Source organism: Toxorhynchites rutilus, chromosome 3, assembly GCF_029784135.1.
Source record: "Toxorhynchites rutilus septentrionalis strain SRP chromosome 3, ASM2978413v1, whole genome shotgun sequence".
Classification (NCBI taxonomy): domain Eukaryota; kingdom Metazoa; phylum Arthropoda; class Insecta; order Diptera; family Culicidae; genus Toxorhynchites; species Toxorhynchites rutilus.
In genome coordinates, this window is record NC_073746.1 from 246,062,779 (window position 1) to 246,085,369 (window position 22,591).

The 22,591-nt window shown below is 39.0% G+C and overlaps 1 protein-coding gene across 5 annotated transcripts in view; it reads right to left on the minus strand.

The window, feature by feature from the left end:
* LOC129775778 (dihydropyrimidinase) overlaps positions 1 to 22,591 on the minus strand; it is a 63,563-nt gene that overhangs the window by 18,458 nt on the left and 22,514 nt on the right. For 3 of the 5 annotated variants that reach the window (XM_055780868.1, XM_055780867.1, XM_055780869.1), the window contains exon 3: positions 15,782 to 15,876. In XM_055780868.1, the coding sequence (XP_055636843.1) occupies positions 15,782 to 15,876 (95 nt within the window). Of the gene's footprint in view, positions 1 to 15,781; positions 15,877 to 15,966; positions 16,120 to 22,591 lie in introns of those variants that run through there. The other 2 variants (XM_055780865.1, XM_055780866.1) reach the window with 2 other exon arrangements.

The following is a 22,591-nucleotide window of genomic DNA, read 5'->3' on the forward strand; positions in this document are numbered from 1 at the left end:
GATTTAGCTATTATCTGATCGCCTTCAAACTATTATTCACCCCCTGGTTTTCAAGTATTTTAGTCTATAGCTTTATTGCAGTGTATATCTTTAAATTGTATAGTGACACAAAAAATAAAACTAAAAATGTTGGACCCGTTAGAGGTGATATGAAATATATGTTCGCGTAAAATTAATTCGAAGTCCAACAATTTCTACAACGGTGCTTATCGTATGCCCAACTAGCCCCGCTGTTGTGTGACCAACTAACCCCTCTATATATGAAAAAGAATATTCATGAAAATCCAATAAAAACGATTTTTAAAACGATTTCCATTAACATTTGAAACTAATACATACAATAAACCTTTGTTTTACGTTAGAACTAATTCTTGTATGATTACTAACCATTTTTAGAACAAATTTTATAATGCGCAAACAGTGAATGATTTTTGGTAAAATCGGCACCATGTTCGTATTTTTTAACCTATTTCATAAAAAGTTTTTTCAATTTGCTTATTTTATTGCATCAGCAATTCGCTATTTTTCATCCATAGATCGCTAATTTTTTGGACGCTCAGATTTTAAGATATCGTCACTGGCCACGTTACCCCTAAGATCAACTAGCATCGCCCTACCCTACATGAAAAGGAACATTTGACGAATTAACCGCCCATTTACTTTTCTCTATCTTTGATATGCATTTCATCCCATGAGCAGGATTATCAGGTGGAGCAGATGGCAGAATTTGCGAGCGTAGTGTGCGTGATAGCATGCACTGCCATAGCGAGATGAAGAATAGAAGGTGGGAAGATTCACGGGTTTTGGTTGTGTTGAACTTTGATTGTGTTAGTAGCCAGGAAGATAGGAAGTTCACATACCAGTCAGTAATCAAATGGTACAAAATTGAATGTGTCAACGAATAACGTTGAAAGAGGATATACAGAAGCTAATTACAGATTTTCAAATCATATTTTTCGCATCATGAAAAAAAGAACAGAACATATCATATTAAAATTGGGGTGCTAAAAATTTCAGTCGTCTAAAACTAAGACGCAAGCGGAAAGTTTTTCGTCTCAATCTAAGTCATACGGAGTCAATTAAAATTATTTTTAAAGTTGATTTTACGTGAAAAAACTTGCAACCCTCCCATATGCACTGTCAAATGTTTATCCGTCAAAGGAACAAAAGATTGTTTGACTCTGACTTTGTTCGTTTACGTTTTTGGTCGACGTAACGAGAAGTAAAATTGAATTGAAATTATGTTTAGAACACTTCAAAAACACTGAAATTTCAGTTTCTGTTAAAATGTCGGGCCCTTGTGATTTTGAACGCTAGCATTGATTTAGGAAAAAAAGTAGTTCATTTCATTTGTTTATTTTTACTTTTAATAACAACACTTTTCCTATGTAGTGGACTTTTATAAGAAAAGTAACATACATAAACAAAATCTGTGACGTCACAGATTTAAAAAATCTTCCCACCTTTCATTTTCCATCTCGCTGCCATAGCTACTTTTCACATTGTGACGTCAATATTTGTGTTTACATTCAATTGCCTCCCACATTCATGCGAAAACGCTTTTTTTCGGCAAGTTTTTTATCAATTAAAAACAGATCTTTTCGTGGAGTATCCACTGAATATGAGCATAAGGAGACAGTGAGCAGTGGATATTTGTGAAATGGTGTCGGAAAAGATGAACGGGTCAAGTTAAAATCGTACGAAGTGTACGAGCGGTTGAAAACTCGGCACATACTTGAAACGGGTTCATTATACCCGTAATTAGTGCGTGAAGAGGGGACACAAATGAATGTATGGGAGCGCAAAGTTCGTGTCCTTATATTAAAATTAATTAATTGGAGAAGAGTAGCACAGTCGTTGTTTGAGAGGATCAGGTCTGATACGAATATCGCTTTAGCGACGTCTCTACGTAGATTTAGTGAGTCTAGTCTAATTAAATTAGAGCGATCTTCATAATTTGGAAGATTTGAAGGATTGTTCCAAGGCAAATTTCGCAGAGCGAAACGAACGAATTTGCGTTGAATCGCTTCGATTCGCTGAACGCCATTTTGATAATAAGGCGACCATACCACACAAGCATACTCGAGGATTGAGCGGACCAACGCACAATATAGAGACTTTAAACAATGTATGTCCCTGAAATCTTTCGTAACACGAAAGATGAATCCTAGGACTCTGGATGCTTTACTGGTGATATAAGCTACGTGTTCTTTAAATGTTAACTTAGAATCGAGAATGACGTCAAGATCTTTGATGGCCATAACCCGGTTCACAATGACATTTCGTAATTTATACGGGTAGGCAATAGCTAAACGTTTCCGCGAAAAGGTGATAATTGAGCATTTTGCTGGATTCAAAATCATCCTGTTGATGTCACACCATTCATCAAAAATGTTGAGTTGCTGCTGTAGGTATGCTGCGTCATCAAGACAATTAACGGTGCAAAATAGTTTGAAATCATCTGCGTAAGAGAGTTTGTGGCACTTCAGACAGAAATTAATATCGTTGAGGTAGAGTAGAAAGATGTAAGGGCCAAGGTGACTTCCTTGAGGTACGCCAGATGTAACTCGAAATGGAGAAGATACAGTGTCACCGATTTTCACTGACATCACACGATCGGTCAGGTACGAACGTAGCCAGTTCAGAAAGTTGCCATGAAATCCAAGACGTTGTAGTTTGGCGACGGCAATTTCATGGTTTATCTTGTCAAATGCAGCTGAGAAATCTGTATACACAGCATCAATTTGTTGGCGTGACTGTAGAGAGCGAGCGATGAATGAGGTATACAATACTAGATTTGTGGATGTAGGTTGTTTGGGAACGAAACCATGTTGTTCATCAGCGATGTAATTGCTGCAGGCATAGGAGATGTAGTCCAGAACTATCAGTTCAAAAAGTTTGGAAACCGAGCAAAGGCTAGCGATCCCTCTATAGTTATTGACATTTCTTTTGCAACCTTTTTTGAAGACCGGGAAAACAAAAGAATTTTTCCATGCCTTTGGAAAAGTTCCACATGACAGTGATTGGCTGAACAGGAGACTCAGAGGCAACGATAGACTGCTGGAGCACTTTTTGTACACTATAAAAGGGATAGTATAGAAGGGCTATCTGGTCCAGGATTTGTAGAATTTCTGATAACGTGGCAGGCTTCTTGTACTCTGCTAGAACTTATAGCAGCCAATGTGCAAACAGACGGAAGGCAAGGTACATTTCTTATAGCTGCATCAATATGATCTTTGTCTAGGGTTTCACTGACGAAAACACTGCTGAATTGTTCCCTAAACAGTGAACAAATGGTATCCCTGTTCGAAGCCTCCACATTATTACGTGTCATCACAGTAGGAAGTCTAGACTCTTTCCTCTGTTCATCTACGTATTTCCAGAAATCCTTCGGACTGAGTCGTAGATTATATTGAATACGATTTAAATTAGCTCTTAATAAGGTGTTATTTAACCATTTGTAGTTTTTGTTGGCGACGGAATGACGTTTCCTCCAAAAATCAGTACGGTATTTCGAATATTTCTTCAAAGTGTATCGTTTTTCTTTTCGAAGGCGTTTTAATTGGTAATTTGTCCAAGGTGGGTGAAGAGGATCCTTGGTTGTTTTCTTAGGAACAAACTGATCAATTGCATAGAGGATCACATGGGACATGGATGATGCGGCTTCCTCAATATCGCGGCCATTCAGAATATCATTCCAGTTAATGGTTGAGAAGAAACGATTCATCAGTGGGAAATTCGATTTACGATAGTTGTAATGAGTTGATTCGATGGTGTTGGCAAAAACGGGCGGTGACGATTCAAGTCATGATACCAGAAGCGGAGGATGGTGGCGACACATTTTCACTAAAGCGGAGGGAGCTGATATTATAACGAAGCATAGATCGAGAATACGATTGTTGTGATTCAAGATTCCGTTCATTTGGTACAAATCAGCAGTACTGTATCCGTCCAGTAGACTTTCTGTCATACTGTCATTTTATTGAAAGGACGTGCGTCACAATCACACACACACACAAGGCGGCATCGGTGGATATAAACATTTAAACGTCGTTATTTTCCCGAGACATACGTTTAGCCGCAGGGCATAAAAATCGAGTTTTCGCATAATCACCAAGCCTTTATCTGTGTTTTTTGAGAAAATACTTGGGAATGTTCAATTTAAAAATTATTATTAGATGTGCAACGTAAGAAGTTGGTCGGATTAGTGATTTACGTAGAATTTAAAGGAATGGCGAAAGGTATTCTATTGACGGCAGAGGGGCGGAAAATAATAAAGATTTTCAGCGAACAAAAGTTTTCTAATCGCTCGATCGTAACAAAAATTGGTCTATCTGAGAAAGTGGTACGGAATTTCTTTAAATAGTGCCAGAAATATGGGATATAACGACCAACAAATGGGAACACCAAAGTTACTTTGCGTCTTAAAGGTCGAATAAGACACGAAGCAACCAGGAAACGATGTCCTGCTCATACATTAAGGCAGAATCGGTTGTTCCAGTAACGAAGAGGCATATTGCGCGCATCTTGAACGAGTCACCAAACATCATGTGGAAGAAACCTGAAAGGGAGCTGACCGCCACCCATAAGCAGAACCATCTAATTTTTGCCCGGCAATACATGGAATGGAAACTAGAATGGAGAAATGTTGTATTTTCCGGCGAAAAAAGTTCAATTTGGATAGTCCGGACTGTTACAGTTGCTATTGGTACAATTTAAGTAAACGGCATGCCGTCTGATCGAAGCGAAACTTTGGGGCGGAAATTTGACAGTGTGGGAGCCGTTTCCTATTCAAGCTTCTCATTTGTTTCATTTTCACTCGAATGAACTCCGAAAAGTATCTTCAATTACTGGAGGACGTTTTGATTGTCCATATTGAGAATAACGCTACCGAGGATGTCGTTTTTTCAGCAGGATTATGCATAGATCCACGTTTCCAAGCAAACGAAGGCATGGTTTGGCGAGAAGGACATTCCGCTTCTTGAATGACCTGCTTGCAGTCGATGGCAATCCCATAGAGAACCTATGGAGAATCTTGGCCGAGATGGTCTATGCAAACGTATGACAATTTGACAACATTTCCAGTCTCAAGGCAGTAATTCAGGAATGTTGGGCTATAATCAATATGGCAACACTTTAAAAGCTGTCTGACTCGATGCCAAATCGAGTTTTCAAAGTGATCCGAAATGGAAATGGACATACTAAATATTAGCTTCCGATTTTACTCGAAATTTGCCGCACAAATTTTCTTTTATTGAAATTTTAGGATGCGGCTAAACGAATATCCACCCTGATTCCACATATTTGAATTACTTAGAAAACAAAGTGAATTTATACTTTTTTTTAGAATGAATTCGATGAAAATAAACAATAATCGTCTTTAATGAGCAAAACTGTACAAAGAATTGACTTATTTTTAAAAATATTGAGGAAAAATAGGGTGCGGCTAAATGAATGTCTACCACTGTATGTACCTCATTGCATTTCATCATACTGCATAGGTATTGTGTCAGTCAATTACAGTAATCGTTCGCTAACTGGATATGCGTTAACTAATTAACAATGATTGGTGTGCTGACCTTATTATTTAGTATGCCAAAAACACTTGATTAAATTGCATAATATTTTAATAGAAAACATTTGCATACTCAATTTCAGGATGTTTGACTCTGAGAAAATGCAATTAGAAATGTTATACTGTGCCTTGATGGCCAATTTGAAACGTTCACAATAACACGAGTTTTTTTCAGTGCCAACCAAACAATGCTTTCAAGTTTTCCTCAGTTTTATTTGACGTTTGACATGTCAGTCGAGTTAAAAATTGAATTCGATAACTGGATAGCCCTTGCAGTGATTTGGGAAGAATTTTTTCTAAAAGGCCTGGTCCAGTTAACTTTTCAAGAACACGAATGAACAGCCAGGAGTACAACAAAGTGTTTCAGAATCATTTTTTGCACCAAAATTTTTGGGGAGTTTGGCATCAATTCATAAAATCTGAACCGCCATGGCATGGTTTCATAAATAAGGGCTTCAGATACTAGACTGGTCAGCTAGTTTACCAGATGAAAACCCAATAGAGTACAAGTAGCTTGCGAGTTTTGAAGAGTAGTAATCTCTGTGTGGAACGAGGTACAAACTACAACATACCGCAGCCAGGTTGAAAACACCACCAAATAGGTTATTATAACTGATTGAGAACTAAAGATGATCTATGAATTATAAACTTATTGTAATTCATTCGAAATTGATGTTAATTTTGTATTGGAGTGAGAGGTTTTTTTTCACATGGTTCTATAGTTATAAAACACTGGCGCCTTTGTTTTTTGAATGTTTCGCGCCTGAATAAAAAAATAAAGTTTAAATGGCAAGTCTTTTAAACGAAGATAGTTATAATGTCCTCCACTTCTTGAAAGCACTAACGTTCTTAGTGGAACTTTATTTGTCTCTACATAGGTATTAACTTGCGTCATTTTATCTATAAGTACTTAGTTGAGATTTCTTATGCTCGTCTTGAATGTATTATGGAATGGAAAGCTCTAGAATACGCGTGACCACAGTGCATTTCGAAGGATATTTCTTTGATCAAAATTCCCCCGGTCAGAACGGAAATCTGAACCGAACCCCTGGTAAGATAATGTAGAACATTGCGCTGCGCGTGCGAGCAAATATTAACCCCTTGACGTACGATTTAATTTTCAACAGCATGACCCAAACACAAGCACAACGAGTCGTTCCGCTACTCTGCTGAGGACAGGACTCTGCATAGTCATAGTCAACTGAGGATAGTCAGCTGACAATTTGACTGACTACATCCGTATTCAGTTAGTAGTGACTTTTGGCTTCTTCACGCAGTTTCTCCGCCAAAACGAATAAACAGTTAGTCCGGCGTTTAGTCGCTATCTCCCTCGACTCGACTATATCATTTCATTCTTTCCAGTCAAATTGTCCTTATTGCATTTTGAAGTGACTTCTCCCAAAACGAATTCGTTCCTCTCTTTCTCTCTCCCATGTACGTGTGCATGCATCGATGTTTGAATTCAACGTGGTTTGACATACGCTACAGGTGAGCTAAATTCTTTTGTATTGTACACGCAAATTACTCACACGTATAAAATAGCGTGCAGTGTGTGTGCGCTATTTTGCACGCCTAATTCTAACTAATACTAACGCGAGGACCTTCATAGCATACTTGATAAATGTCTAAGTTCGTTGCTTTGAGTTCACGATGGGTAGACAATAAACCGTCCATTGATGGGGTAACTTCTTTTTAGCATCAGAAATCATGTTTTCGTTCCTCTTTATATGGACGTAAAAATAAGATTGCATACGCGAGTAACAATTTCGTTCCTAGGGGAGTAGAAATGTGGATTGAAGTCAGTTGAATGAAGAGGCAGATTTGTATTCATTAGTCGAGTCAGTTAAAATAACCACTGACTGGACTAGTTCACCAGTCATCCTCGCTAGTCAACGCTAGTCAATTCATTTTCTAGTCAAGTCACTTTTTATTGTGGGCGATTGCCGAAGCAGTTTGAGTCGAAGCGAAGCTACTGAGAGTAGAGTCGCTTTTCATTTTTTTTTGTATCTTACATGAGTGTCCTATGATGTGCAAATACATGATTTCCTGTAAAATGTGAACTAGTTGCGTTATATAGGTTAAAAGTAAAAACGAAATGACATGACTTAAAGCAAAAAAAAACACATATCCTTGATTTTTGAATATGGCCTGAACTTCAAAAAATTGAAAAAATATAGCGTTCTCTGTATCTAAAACATGTAAACTATAAAAAACAAATACAATCAATGATTATGAAACCCAATTTGTTATATTAGGCTGTCAAAAAAGTCCTGCGGTATTTCCGCGAGGTGTCGTTGTAAGCGCGTAGTTCTAGTTGTATTCATTGTATCGAGTCATACTATAGCTTGTTGGAAAGGTTGGAAAGGCGCTATAATATAGTCCTTGACAGTGTTTTGTTTGGTTAAGTCGTTCGTGAGTCATAGTGTCGCAAATATGGAGCAAAATAAAGAGAAAATCCGACATATTTTACAGTACTACTATGACAAAGGCAAAAATGCATCTCAAGCTGTCAATAAAATTTGTGCAGTTTATGGACCCGACACAGTTTCCATTTCCACCGCACAACGATGGTTTCAACGTTTTCGTTCTGGTGTAGAGGTCGTCGAAGATGCGCCACGCTCCGGAAGGCCTGTCGTCGAAAATTGCGACAAAATCGATGAATTAGCCGAGAAAGACCGGCATAGTAGCAGCCGAAGCATCGGCCAAGAGCTGGGGATAAGTCATCAAACCGTTATTAACCATTTGAAGAAGCTTGGATTCACAAAGAAGCTCGATGTATGGGTGCCACACACGTTGACCCAAAAAACATCTTTGACCGTATCGACGCATGTGAATCGCTGCTGAATCGCAACAAAATCGACCCGTTTCTGAAGCGGATGGTGACTGGCGATGAAAAGTGGGTCACTTACGACAACGTGAAGCGCAAACGGTCGTGGTCGAAGCCCGCTGAAGCGGCTCAGACGGTGGCCAAGCCCTCATTAACGGCCAGGAAGGTTCTGCTGTGTGGATTGTCAAGGAATAAAGGGTGTGTCACATCAAATTGCATCACGGAAAAAACGCTGTAGAAATTTAATTTTTAGGAATTATATCTTCAGCTTTGGTTTTATAATCAGATAAGAGTGTATAGATTACGTTGGCCATGCTTCACTGTCAATTTTTCGTAAATTTGGAAAAATGTCGTCGAACGAAAAAGAGCGTCGTGAACTAATCTTGTACACTCATTTCGAGAATCCGGAGTTGTCACATCGGGACATCGGTAAGATGCTGGGAATCGTCCAATCCACGGTCAGCAGAGTACTAAAACGATACTTCGAGAACCTAACCATCGACCGCAAGGTGAAGAACGGCAAAAATGGATGCTCCGTCAGTGAAAAAGATCACAAGCGCGTAGTTAAGCAGTTTAGACGTGATCCGAGAAGTTCGGTCCGGGATGTCGCCAATAAGCTGAATTTGTCAAGTTCATTCGTCCAGCGGACCTAGCAGCGGGAGGGCCTGCGTACATACAAGGTTCAGAAGGCTCCTAACCGCGACGAAAGGCAAAACATGGTGGGGAAGACGCGAGCCCGGAAGCTGTACACCGAAATGCTGACGAAGCCGCATCGCCTGGTAATGGACGACGAAACCTACGTCAAAGTGGACTTTCGTCAGCTGGCGGGCCTGTTGTTCTTCTCCGCAGAGGACAAATTCAGCGTTCCGGAGGAGATTCGCAAGCAGAAACTATCCAAATTTGCCAAAAAGTACATGGTGTGGCAAGCGATCTGCTCTTGCGGAAAGCGGAGCGCCCCCTTCGTGATGACCGGCACGGTAAACGGGCAGGTTTACCTTAAGGAGTGCCTACAGAAGCGCTTACTAACACTATTGAAGCAGCACGAGGGCCCGACCATCTTCTGGCCGGATCTCGCTTCGTGCCACTATTCAAAGGACGTGTTGGAGTGGTACGAAGCCAACGGGGTCACCTTCGTGCCAAAGGAAATGAACCCGCCCAACGCGCCGGAGCTTCGCCCAATAGAGAAATATTGGGCGATTATGAAGCAGGCCCTCCGGAAGAACCCAAAAGTTGTCAAATCGGAGGCGGACTTCAAGAGAAAATGGATTTCTGTTCAAAAAAAACTACAACCTGACGTTGTACAGAACCTTATGGACGGGGTAAAGAGGAAGGTGCGAGCATACGGGCTTGGGCTCGAAGTATGATTAAAAAGAAAATGCCAAAAGTTGTTTAATAGTTTTTATTTTACTGTCTAAAATTTTCAAAAGGATCGGTCTACTGGGCGAATTTCTACAGCGTTTTTTCCGTGATGCAATTTGATGTGACACACCCTTTAATCTATTATGAGCTGCTTCCCTATGGCCAAACGCTCAATTCGGACCTGTACTGCCAACAACTGGACCGCTTGAAGGTAGCACTCATGAAGTTGAGGCCATCTTTGATAAACAGAGGCCGCATTGTCTTCCATCAGGACAACGCCATGCCACACACTTCTTTGGTGACGCGCCAGAAGCTCCGGGAGCTCGGATGGGAGGTTCTTTTGCATCCGCCGTATAGTCCGGACGTTGCACCAAGTGACTACCACCTGTTTTTGTCCATGGCGAACGAGCTAGGTAGTCAGAAGTTAGCCACAAGAGAGGCCTGTGAAAATTGGCTATCCGAGTTTTTTGCCAATAAGGAAGCGAGCTTCTATAACAGGGGTATTATGAAGTTGGCATCTCGTTGGGAACAAGTCATCGAACAAAACGGCGCATATTTGACTTAAAACAGATGATTGTAACTAATTTTATGAACAAATAAAAATTAAAAAAAAAAATACCGCAGGACTTTTTTGACAGCCTAATATAGTAGGCTTTAATTTGATATCGTGATCATTTGCATCGGTCCAGCAGTTCAAAAGTTATGAGTTTTTGGAAATAGTCACTTTTGAAAAAAGGGGAAAACATTGGTTTTTCGGACCGCCCTAAAATGAAAATGGCTACCCTCATGAAAAAATGAAAAAAACGGGTCTTTTATTCTGCTTTAAATTGGTTAACATCTTCAATTAAGAATTCGAGAAGCAAGAAGTTATTCCTTGTCTTTTGAATTATAGGAATGCATTGAGACTGTTGACTCAACAATAGATCAGGCGATAGAAGCGCATTTCTGTTTCCCCTGTACTTTTTTTTATCCCATTTGTTTATTTATTTAGGCTCATTATTATTTTAGCTGTAATAGAGCCGGATTTCAATCGTGTACATGTTACATGTTTATGATTTCTATAAATTGTAAAACAGTAGCCATTTTTAGGCGTAAGAGTACACTTCCTCCTGTTCCTTTACATGTGGTAAATTACACAACTATTTAGGCGTAGGAGTATTTCTTATGTTCTTCCAATGTTCAGCAGACCGGACAGCGGAGATAGTTGATATGATCATTGTTGGGTTACCAATAGCACAACAGCCCGATGTTTTTATCTTGTTGTAAATAGAGCTTCTCCAATAGCAGAGCTTGCATGATGATTGTCAAAATGCAATGAGGACAATTTGACTGGGAAGAATGAAATGATATAGTCGAGTCGGTAGAGGGAGATAGCGACTAAACGCCCGACTGACTGTTTAGTCGTTTTGGCGGAGAAACTGCGTGAAGAAGTCAAAACTCATTACTAACTGAATACGGATGTAGTCAGTCAGATAGTCAGCTGACTAGCCTCAGTTGACTATGACTATGCAGAGCCCTGCTGGCTATCCAATATTGTAGTAGAGATGAGGTCGAATGTAGTCATGATAGCTTGATCTATACTGAACGATCATTTATTTCCGACTGACACTGTTGTGAGTAGTAGTAGTAAAATAATTTTTGTTGACATTCATTTATGCATACATGCTAATCGAGATGAAGAATAGAAGGTGGGAAGATTCACGGGTTTTGGTTGTGTTAAATTTTGATTGTGTTAGTAGCCAGGAAGATAGGAAGTTCACATACCAGGCATACCAGTCAGTTACTCAAATGGTACAAAATTGAATGTGTCATCGAATAACGTTGAAAGAGGATATACAAAAGCTAATTACAAATTTCCAATTCATATTTTTCGCATTATGGAAAAAATCAGAACATATCACGAACTAAAATGTTTAATTTTTTCTTTGATTTCAGAAATAGTATTCTAATGTCTACTATGTATGGATTCAAGAGTAACTTCATGGAAGTTTGATTTTTGTCAGCAATTGTAATTACTTTTCCACAATTAGGGTGCTGAAAACTTCAGTCGTCTAAAACTAAGACGCAAGCGGAAAACTTTTTGTCTCAATCTAAGTTATACGGAGTCAATTAAATTTATTTTTCAAGTTCATTTCACATGAAATAACTTGCAACCTTTTTCCCATGCTCTGTCAAATGTTTATCCGTCAAAGGAACAAAAGATTGTGTAACTCTGACTTTGTTTGTTAACGTTTTTGGTCGACGTAACGAGAAGTAAAATTGAATTGAAATTAAGTTTAGAACACTTACAAAAATATTGAAATTTCAGTTTCTGTTAGAATGTCGGGACCTTATGATTTTGAACGCTAGCATTGATTTAGGGAAAAAAAATAGATCGTTCATTTCATTTGCTTATTTTTACTTCTAATAACAACACTTTTCCTATGTAGTGGGCTATTATAAGAAAAGTAACATACATAAACAAAATCTGTGACGTCACAGATTTAAAAAATCTTCCCACCTTTTATTTTCCATCTCGCATGCTAATTACGTTTTTAGTATTGAGTCTGAAGGGCCTACCAGCTTCGATGTATTAAATTTTCACATGACTAATACTTTATGTTGTTTAGTTTGGAAGTGTTATATATATATAATATGACTCTCCCCACTAGGAGTGAATAGCAAATATTTTGTGATTTTGTTTGAGATCCCCTGTTAATGAGTGGGTACGGTGGTTACGTGAGTATACAACATTTGTATAACGTTTTGTCTACATGGGAACGGAACATTATTTTGCTATCGAGGGTTAGGCCAAGGTAAACTATTTCCAACTTTCTACTAAGGTTTAGTGAAGATTCTTGACAGCAAACTGTTGTCCGAAGGTAACGTAGTAAAAAAGATTCTCGACAAAAAATAATAAAAATCTTTACTTTTATGAAGGTGATGGTTTTTATGTGCAATATGCGAATCTGTTCTGAACAAAAGTTCTGTTGATTTTCAGGTTATGATCAAGACGGGTCTATGGTACTAGGTGAGGCCGTTTCGTCACTAAGTTGGTTAGAGGAGCGGTATATGAAAACAGCACGGAAGAAAGTAGAAGGGGAATTATTTGCTTGTAGCGTGAAAGAGACAGACTGATCACGAGCGAGCTTCGGCAATAGCGTATTGTGTTTTGTTTACAAACAAAACACAGTAGACTTCCAAGATGGCTGAAGAGTGGTTTTAGCAAGTTGGCCCACCTTAGTATATATTTCTAGGCGCCTTGGTTATGATCGGTAAATATGGTGCGTACCAGCCGGGTGCTATGATTGATGCTAGGATCGTTAGCAAAAGCTCATGCAGAACTGTCAGTGGGATACCCAATTGATATGAAAACAAAGGGAAAATGTCAGTGGGATACTCGATATGTTGGCTCCTGTCAGTTCAATGGGGGTTCTCTAAAGACGTCACCCGGCTGGTGCGTACGTATTGCCGATTGGTTGGACGGAGGATACATTTTCGAAGTACCCGAATGAAGTTTAAACGACAAGAGCCGACCGAAATAGAAAGAGAAAGATTTGTCTCTCTTTGGAATGAACACCGACAAGCGATTGCTTCTCGCCAGAGCCTAAAATTGAAGCCTGGTTTTCGAAACTGCATATTTTGCATTGAAGCTTTCTAGCCCCCGCACACTGCAGATTTTTTTTCAGACGATAGTTTGATCGGGTTGGGTTGCTAGTGCGCACATCGAGCCAACCAAACGGTCGTGTTGGTCGAGAGTGCGCACACTAGCCAACTGTTGGCCGAATATTCTCGAAAGATTGTGTATTTATTTTGTGCTTGACAACGGAGAAGAGAACGGTGAAGTGAAATCAAAAGGATTCAGAGAGCATTGGGTGCATCCCATTCTCAGTTATACGCACGGCACGTATGTTAGATGCCAACATTAGGAGCGAATTGAGAGCGGATCGAGAGCGAATTGAACTATCGGTCGATAAACAATCATCATGTGTGCGTAGTTCGATGCTAGCCAGTACTGATTAAACGAACGGCCGATAGCTGACCGACCAAATAGTTTGAATGCAATCGGTAAGCCTATCAAACTTTTTTACCGGTCGGTACTGAGTCGGTGTAGTGTGCGCATGTGCATATCGCTCCATACTGATTAAGTCGTCCGACCAATCTATCGGGCGACAAAAGTCTGCAGTCTGCGGGGGCTCTTACAGTTTAGTGCGTACAAGCGATGTGTGAGCCATTTATTGACCCCATGTTTGTGCCTACGCACGTTCTTATCAAAGCTTGCAATCGTTGAAATCCCATCGAAAAGGCAGCCCGTGAACATCTACTTTATTCATTGCTATGCAGGAATATTTTTTACATGACGGCGAGATTCGTGACATAATATCCCCCTGGCAAGATTATAAGGTTTCTCATATATATCATAGTCGTGATCGGGAAAAAATTGTAAATGAAATAAGCGTTATGGAAAAAAAACCGCAAAGAAAAAAGCGTAATGTCACAAAAGTCTACTGGAAATATTCTCACGCGGAAAAAAAAATCATTAGTGTCAATGTGACACGGAAAAAGCGCAATTTTTATTATAAATTTATTTTTTCGTAATGGAATTTCTTCAATGCAATGGGGGCGAAGTCCCCATCCAGCGAGGATAAGGAACCGAGGCGGCTTCAAGCTGCCGAGGTGACGAGCATTGAGTCGGCCGCCGGCCCGCCGTTTGAAGCGGTGGCCTCTTGTGAGTAAACCTGTGTTCCACTGATTGCCCGGTTAGTTTGAAACATAGGAGATGAACCCACTTAGGAAAGTCCGACCGAATTTTAGCGAGCGTCGGACGGCATATGTTTGCCTGGTGCATTACGTATGTCCGGTTAATTTTTGTCTTGAAATATGACATTCATTGCAATTCAAAACTATTGTACCATGATCTGAAGAAAGAAACTAATAGGTATTTTGTTTTTTTTTTATTGGCGTGTTTCTCTTATTTCCTCTGGGATTTTCTCCGGGAACCCATAGTCGCATTCACATGTTTGTATTTATTCTAGTTTACTAGATTTAATTCAAATAACATGAATTTCTATAATTTCTCTTTAATGGAAACGCGCTCTAAGGAAAAAGTATCAGATGCTAGACCTGTTTGCCGTCACCAACTAACATTTGTGGGCGGAAACTTAATAGTTACGCCTCTATTTCCATTTCAATTGGGCTAACAATTTGTATTGGAATTCAATTATTCTACGCGAATGCGATACGTGATACTTTATGTGAGTAACAAATGGTATCTCCTGATATCTGCGATACTGATGGAACATCGATCGAATTCCAAATATCGAGAATAGCGAACAGCGATCATTAATAACTGAAAATAGAAACCGTATATTCAGGGGAATCGAAGTGGGTTCTCTCTTTGTAGAGCTGCGAAGAAGCACATCAATGATGGTATAGAGATTTAATTGAGCTTATCATCGGCAATTCTATAAGCTATTGTGCTGTGCTGCAGAAATTGCACGACTTTTAAATATGATGAAGTGGCTGGTTTGGGGAAATTTATAAACAATGTTGGTTAAACTGGCACGCTTATGTTGAATTTAGGGTCTCCAAGGTGAGTTTGTTTGTAAACTATGCACAATTTGGGCTTTGAAAAGACATCCGCTATGGTAGAGTGAATGCATTTTTGGAATGTTTCTGTTTTGTTTGTGATACCTTATGTTCTTAAAATCTACAAATGAAGCCAGTGAGAGTGTGTGGGTAAATTATTTCATACATATTTCAAAAGTTGGTTATTATGCCAAACCGGCCCCTGAATAATCAAACTTGCATCTGAATACACCGAGCGACTTAATTCCGATTGCACTCAATCATTTTTGGCACGTTTGACCTCGATCGCGCAAGACATCTGAAAAGTATATCCACGACAGCACACTCTGTAAGATAACCCAACTTCGTGGTACGCCAACTGTCGCAATGGAAAATGTTCAATCCACACATGCACACGCACCATATCGCATGCCGGAAACCTCATAACTATCTATCAAACTGTCTGAACCTACCTGATCGTTCCGTCCTCAATATAGATATCCGCCTGCTGCATTCCATCGTGGTTAACCACATGACCCCGTTTGATATAGAGGCGATTTTGAGCACTCTGCAAAATAGATAGAGAAGAAACAGAACTTTATAATTCACCACTTCCGAAGCTCTGCAAAATCGATTTGTCACAACGTTAAATGACCACCTCCACAGATCGATCGGACTCGTCTGTCATAGCGATGAGGTTTTTGGAGCTAGATTTCCTAAAACTTAAACTCTTCGGATTTTGCCACAAATGCATGGATTCTAGCGATTTGATCTAACTCACTGGCAGGTTACACAACAACTGACTCAGTTCTAGAGCGTCCAGTGATGCCGCTGTAAAGTTTTACAATATTATCACCTTCATGTAGTGTTTGCGCGTTCAAGATTAACCGGGCATTGCATGTCCTCATTATCAATGCTGCATCGGCACGATTGTGCTCATGAGCCGGTTAATGGAGGTGTATGTCACTCGACGGTTGTAATTTATTATTTATTACTTGGTCCACTTCGAAGCTGATGCAACGTTTATTCGTGATAGTCAAGTATATTTGTGTTCAAAATAAACATGATTACGGTTATTCACCCACATTGGTTCTAAGATCCGGAACGTTTAAACTTTTCAATATTTCATCGCCCCCAATCGACTAATTCGTACAATCCATCAACTATCGATCAGCATTTTCGGAAATGTTCGATCGATACATTCTGCTGGATTGACACCAGCCCTAATGAGATAAGGCTTGCGCGTTTTTTTCTCGAGCGTTCGCTACTGCTCTACAGGTACATTATTTAGCCCATATTTATGGGTGCATGAATAGTCAAATCAAACGGTGCTCATTTCACGTACTTCCCTTCTTCGGTAACTTTACACCTATCCACAACGTATAGCGGTTTGTGACAGGTTGGAAGTACAAATAATAAAAAAATGCTAAAACCATCAGCTATTAATTGTACATAGGTTTGCTTGTTTACAAGGAATAAAAGTAAACCTATAGGTGTGAACAGGTGGTGGTGGGCTATATACGTGTCGGGTAACTACATGACGAGCAAATAAAGCAACTGGCATTCTATGTTCAACATTGGAAAATTGGCACATACAGAGAGCGGCGAAACATGTTTCCCATCTTGAATTACCTCATGATTTATGTAATATTAACCATAAGCATGGGAAGTGAGCATTAGTCGATAGTGCTTTAGCTTCGTTCAAATACTAATTGTTGGATATAATTCCTAAGAAAGTAAGAACTAGATATAATCCTCTTTCCTCACTTCCCATTCGCCTATAACAGCATTGAATGCTTTAGTGAGATTTTCTTTCTTCGGAGTGTTTTTTTTTTGTTGTGCTGTTTTTATCAGTAAAGTTCAATGCCAAGTGCGCCAAGTTCAAGTATGTTTCTAGTTTCCCATTCCCTGTTTGTGGTTTATATTTTGCTTTTTCTTCGGGTGCTGGTAAGTAAGTCACCAGTTTCTCAAGTTACAGTGGATCAAGTTACGCTAGCTTCGTCATTTCCAAAGCAATGTGGAACGTTCTGAATTTCATATATTGATGGATTTTTTGTGAGTTTTGAAGAATAAAACCGGTTTTTATTTAAAACTTGTTGCACATTATGGTCGTTCGTGGCGATAGATGATGGAAGATAATTTAGGAATGCACTTTGTATGCGGCATTAAGGACGATTATTGCATGGAAGTTTGCACAGTCTAAAGCAGGGGTTCTCAAAGTGGTCAATATCGACCCCTTGGGGTCGATGTTGGTTTCCCAGGGGTCGATATAAATAAAACTGATTTTGGTCGTCGACCTTGTCTAAAAATCGACCCCTATTAATTAACACCAGTTTTCATTTGAAACTTCCAATATAATGTATAAGTTGTGTATTAATAATTATTAATTACACTTGATATTTATTAAATTTTATGTCCACTTATTTAATTAAATTCTGATGAGAAAATGATGTCAAGTTTACCCACTTAACCAACCGCAAAGATTCTGAATCGGTAAGTATTTTGTATCAATAAGATAAAGATAGATTTTTAAAAGATTTTTGACTATAGGGGTCGATGGTATCACTTCATTCAGGAAAGGTCTCTTGCCCAAAGTAGTTTGAAAATCCCTGTTCTATAGGGTCAAATTGCATCACGGAAAAAACGTTGTTGAAAATTACCTAGTTGACCTATGAGACAATGAGGCTTCGTCAGCACCTGGGTGTACAGTTTCCGAGCCCGTTCGTCACGATTTGGAGCCTTCTGCACTTTGTACGTATGCAGTCCCTCTCGGTCCTTGGCTCTCTGAACGAAAGACTTGGACAGATCCAACTTTTTGACCACATCTCTGACCGAAGCATTGGGATTCCGCTTAAACGCTTTCACGGCACGCTTTTGATTCTGATCACTAATAGAACATCCATCCTGACCACATTTTTCCTTCCGTTCGATGCTCAGAGTTTCGTAGTAACGTTTAATCATACGACTCACCGTTTACTGCACGATTCCGAGATGTTTTCCGATGTCCCGATGAAATAATTGACTCTAAACTACTGCTACCCAGATTTTCAAGAGAAAATACCCAATGGGTAATTTTCTACAGCGTTTTTTTCGCGATGCAATTTGATGTGGGACACCTTTCTTTAAGATAGGACAAATAAATAAATCGTTGGGGGTGGCACATTTTCATCATTTACTGCATCAAAGTAATCACTTCCATCGCAATCTTGGTCCTCTACCTGTACTCCATTCAGGTATTCGTCGAAGGACTGCTCGTCAATACCGTTCCGTCCGCGTTTTTACAGATACCTTTATTTATTTATTTATTTATTAAACATTTATATTTCGTAACTTAAGACTTCTGTCTTTTAATGTAACATTGTCAAATGAAAGTAGAATAAGCGCTGCACAAAAACAAAACAAAATAATCAAACTATTTGAACAACTACTAATAACTCCTAATTAAAATGCTCTATACAACCTCTATTAAATGCTGTGAATGAATCTACATTAGATAGACTTGTGGGTAAAGAATTCCAATGAGCTACACCTCGCACGAAAAATGAGTTCCCATACTTAGACGTACGATGCATTGGGCAAAATATATTTTATGGTCCGATTACTTTGTGTGGTTTGTAATTTTCTATACAGATACACTGGTTTTTTCGTTTTCGAAATTCTATATAAAATTAAGCTACAACGAAGCTTACTAAAATTAATTAATGGACATCCTATGAGGACATGTTGCAAGTGAGAAACATAGGACAATCTATTCAGGTTAAACACATACCGCACACGTGCTCCCGTGGCCGAGTGGTTAGCGTCATAACTAACATGCCGGGGGTTCGGGTTCGATTCCCGTTCTGGTCGGGGGAATTTTTCGTCAAATAAATTTCCTCCGACTTGCACTGTGATCACGCGTATTCTAGAGCTTGCCACTCAGAATGCATTCAAGGCGTGTTATTTGGCATAGAAATCTCAACTAAGTACTAATAAAAATGACGCAAGTAATACTACGTTGAGACGGCGAAGTTCCTCTAGGAACGTTAGTGCCATTGAAGAAGAAGACATACCGCACACAGGAATTAAGAGCAACCTTGAGTTTATTGAAGATTGCTACAGATACATCATCAAGTATGAAATCACATGCTAAAGAATGGGGAAAAATAAGGCTTTTGAATAGCTTTAATTTGGTATCAGTTGCTAAAAATGATGATGTCATATAGAGAGATCGTAAACCAGCGTAAACTTTTCCACATTGTGATGACACATATCTCTCCCATCCAAGGTTCGATTGAATGCGATTACCAAGACTGGAAGCATTATCGACAAGTTCCACTGTACTATTGTCTAACAATAAGGACGGGTTTGGAATGCTATGAAATGATCTGTTTGCATTTGTTTTGGCTAAATTCAACGAAAGCATATTAATAGCAGACCAATTGAGGACCCTACTCAAGTCCTCATTAACCTTTTGAGAGATTTCAGTATTTGAATTACTGTAACAATCAAAATAAAGCTGTACATCATCTGCGAAAAGATGAATTCTACAATTTTGTATCATATCAGGTAGATCATTGATGTAGAACGAAAATAAAACTGGACCTGGAATAGAGCCCTGAGGAACCCCAGAGGATACTGGAAGAAATTGAGATAAAATTGCATCGTTGAAAACAGCCTGTGTTCGTCCGTTCAAATGAGATTTAATCAAATTTGAAGCATGGTTTGAGAACCCAAAAGTAGATTTGAGCTTCTGGTATAAAATTTGATGTGACACTGTATCAAACGCTATTGAAAAGTCTAGCAGAATAAGAATGACAGGACGATCCCTGCCGAGCACTAGTCCCATATCGTCAACAATTTTAAGCACAGTTGTTTTTGTACTATGCTTCATGCGATAACCAGATTGAAACTGGTGTAACATATTTTTTCTGTTTAGATACTCACAAATATTTCTTTTAATAATGTTCTCAAAAACTTTCGATAAAGCGCAAAGGTTGCTGATAGGTCGTAAATTTCCAATAGTGTTCAAATTAGATTTTTTTTAATGGGTATAATTTTAGATTTCTTCCACACATCCGGGAAAACGCTTGTTGTTACAATTGTGTTGAATATGTGAGTTATAGGTTCCACCAAAAGCGGACAAATATCTTTTATGAATCTCATTGGTAACATGTCAAGTCCGAGAGCGTTCGAACTTATGGAGTGTAAAGCTTTGATAACGTCATATTGATGAATCCTGTCGAAGTAAAATGCGTCATTGTCCATTCCCATCCATTCGTTTAATCTTGAGAAGCCATTAGTATGAACATGATTTTGAGAGAAATTAGTACAGAATTTTCGGTTGATTTCGTCAGCATAGAAATTATTTGATGTTTGAAATGTTGATCGACCAATTCCTAGTGTGAACATTCGCGGTAAGCCGAGAAGCAAAATAATTTTGTATAGCTTTACGAATTAGCTAATTTACCCTATTACGGATTCTTTTAAATGCAAGGTGATCATTTAAGTTGTTGCTGTTTTTCCATTTCTTGTATAGTAAATCCCGATTTTAGCAACATAATTTAGAATTTTAGCAACATAATTTACCGATATCACGATCAATCGCATAAAGATGGTGGAGTGACTTACTCCAACGGTATGAGTAAATGCTGAGTATGTGGAATAATTCAAAGTTGAATCCGAGGAGTTATAATGCTAAGAACCAATATTATTTTAATTTTACTACTGATCTGATTGTTTCATTATCTACTTGCAGATTCAAATGCAGAAATTTAGGTAATTATAACATTAAAAAACACAATTGCTTCTCTTTGTTCATCGTGTACAGAAAATAGTAATTATACGAGCAGCGTTTCAATGGTTTCTTATATTCATCTATTAGGAAACACTAAGTAATAAGACACTATCGTGACAGGCATGTTTTGACTCTACAACGAATGTGATTCAAATGTAGATTTAGCTTATAGTTCATAATGCTGGCAATTGTTGATTTTCGAACGATGTATGAAAGCTGTATGAAACTACGTCTGTTATGCGGACAAACTGTGATTTTTCGGAAACGTTTTTTCAAAATTGCTCAAATGTTTTCGAACAAAAAATGTTTGCATGTTGAGCAAACGTCGATTTTGTTCATTTTGTCGTTTACGTCTCCTATACAAACATGGGCAGGATAGCCCAAAATATTGTTGAAAAAATCCAACTGTAAATTAGAATCATCAATTTGATAAAAGGGGGTCCAATCAACTGAATTGAACGCCTCCACCAATGAATCAAATTGTATGATATTGTAATCTCGATACTCGATAGACTCAGGAACTGATATGACACTAAAATCAAGAGATGCAAAAATTAGATCATGGTTGGATAACACAGGTACTTTAATTTGGTTAAATCTTAACACTCTAGAAGGATAATTCATAAGGATTAAATCCAATTGTGATGCTCCGTTACCTTGACGCAGCATTAGATTCCGCTCTGCGTTCTTCTCGTTCAACTGACACTTATTACCAACCACTCGTTTCATCGTCTTGGGCCGCGTTTTTCATGTCAGCTGTTTTTAAAAGTCAACTAATGTGCGCTGCACATGCCAATTGAACTTCTTTCCTTTATCAACCTCAGCATTAAAATCTTCGATGATGATCATGTTTTGGGCAGCGGCCATACCCACGTTCCAGCTGCTCACTGAAGTCGTCATTGTCATCATCAGTGTTGTCGTAGATCTAGTAGACGGTTTGCCCATCGCGAAACGTACGTACTGTAGGTCCTCTCCAACCAGGCATCCCAAAAGTACTGCATTTTCATAACAGTCGGTATGCAATTGAATCGACAGTCTCTGTGAGCACGCTACACTCGCATACAAGCGACAAAGCATGAATGCATAAAGTAATACTATACAGCAACAGTCGGTGTTTCGTCGAATTCAACTAATTTGTCGTGCCCGACCGTAGTGAGCCGGGGAGACTGTTCGTTTCCGATTTTTTCGTGTCTGCTATTCCGTTCGCTCTGTCGTCGTAACAGTCGCTGACGAAGCGATGAATCTCATCGGTTTACCCGGGTTACTGTCACACGTGACTGTCGCCAGAAAAATGTCATGACATTTTTCTGGCGATCGTAATGCTAGCCTGTATCTTATGCGTTTGTGCTTCTTCACCAGTACGCTTTGAGATGTGTATCGGACATATGGCTGTGATCACTAGTTGCGTGCACACATAGGAAGCCGAGTTAATTTCATATCGACTGTAATAAGAATGCTTTACTGTTGGGATGCCTGAATCCAGATACACAAATGATCAACAATTCAT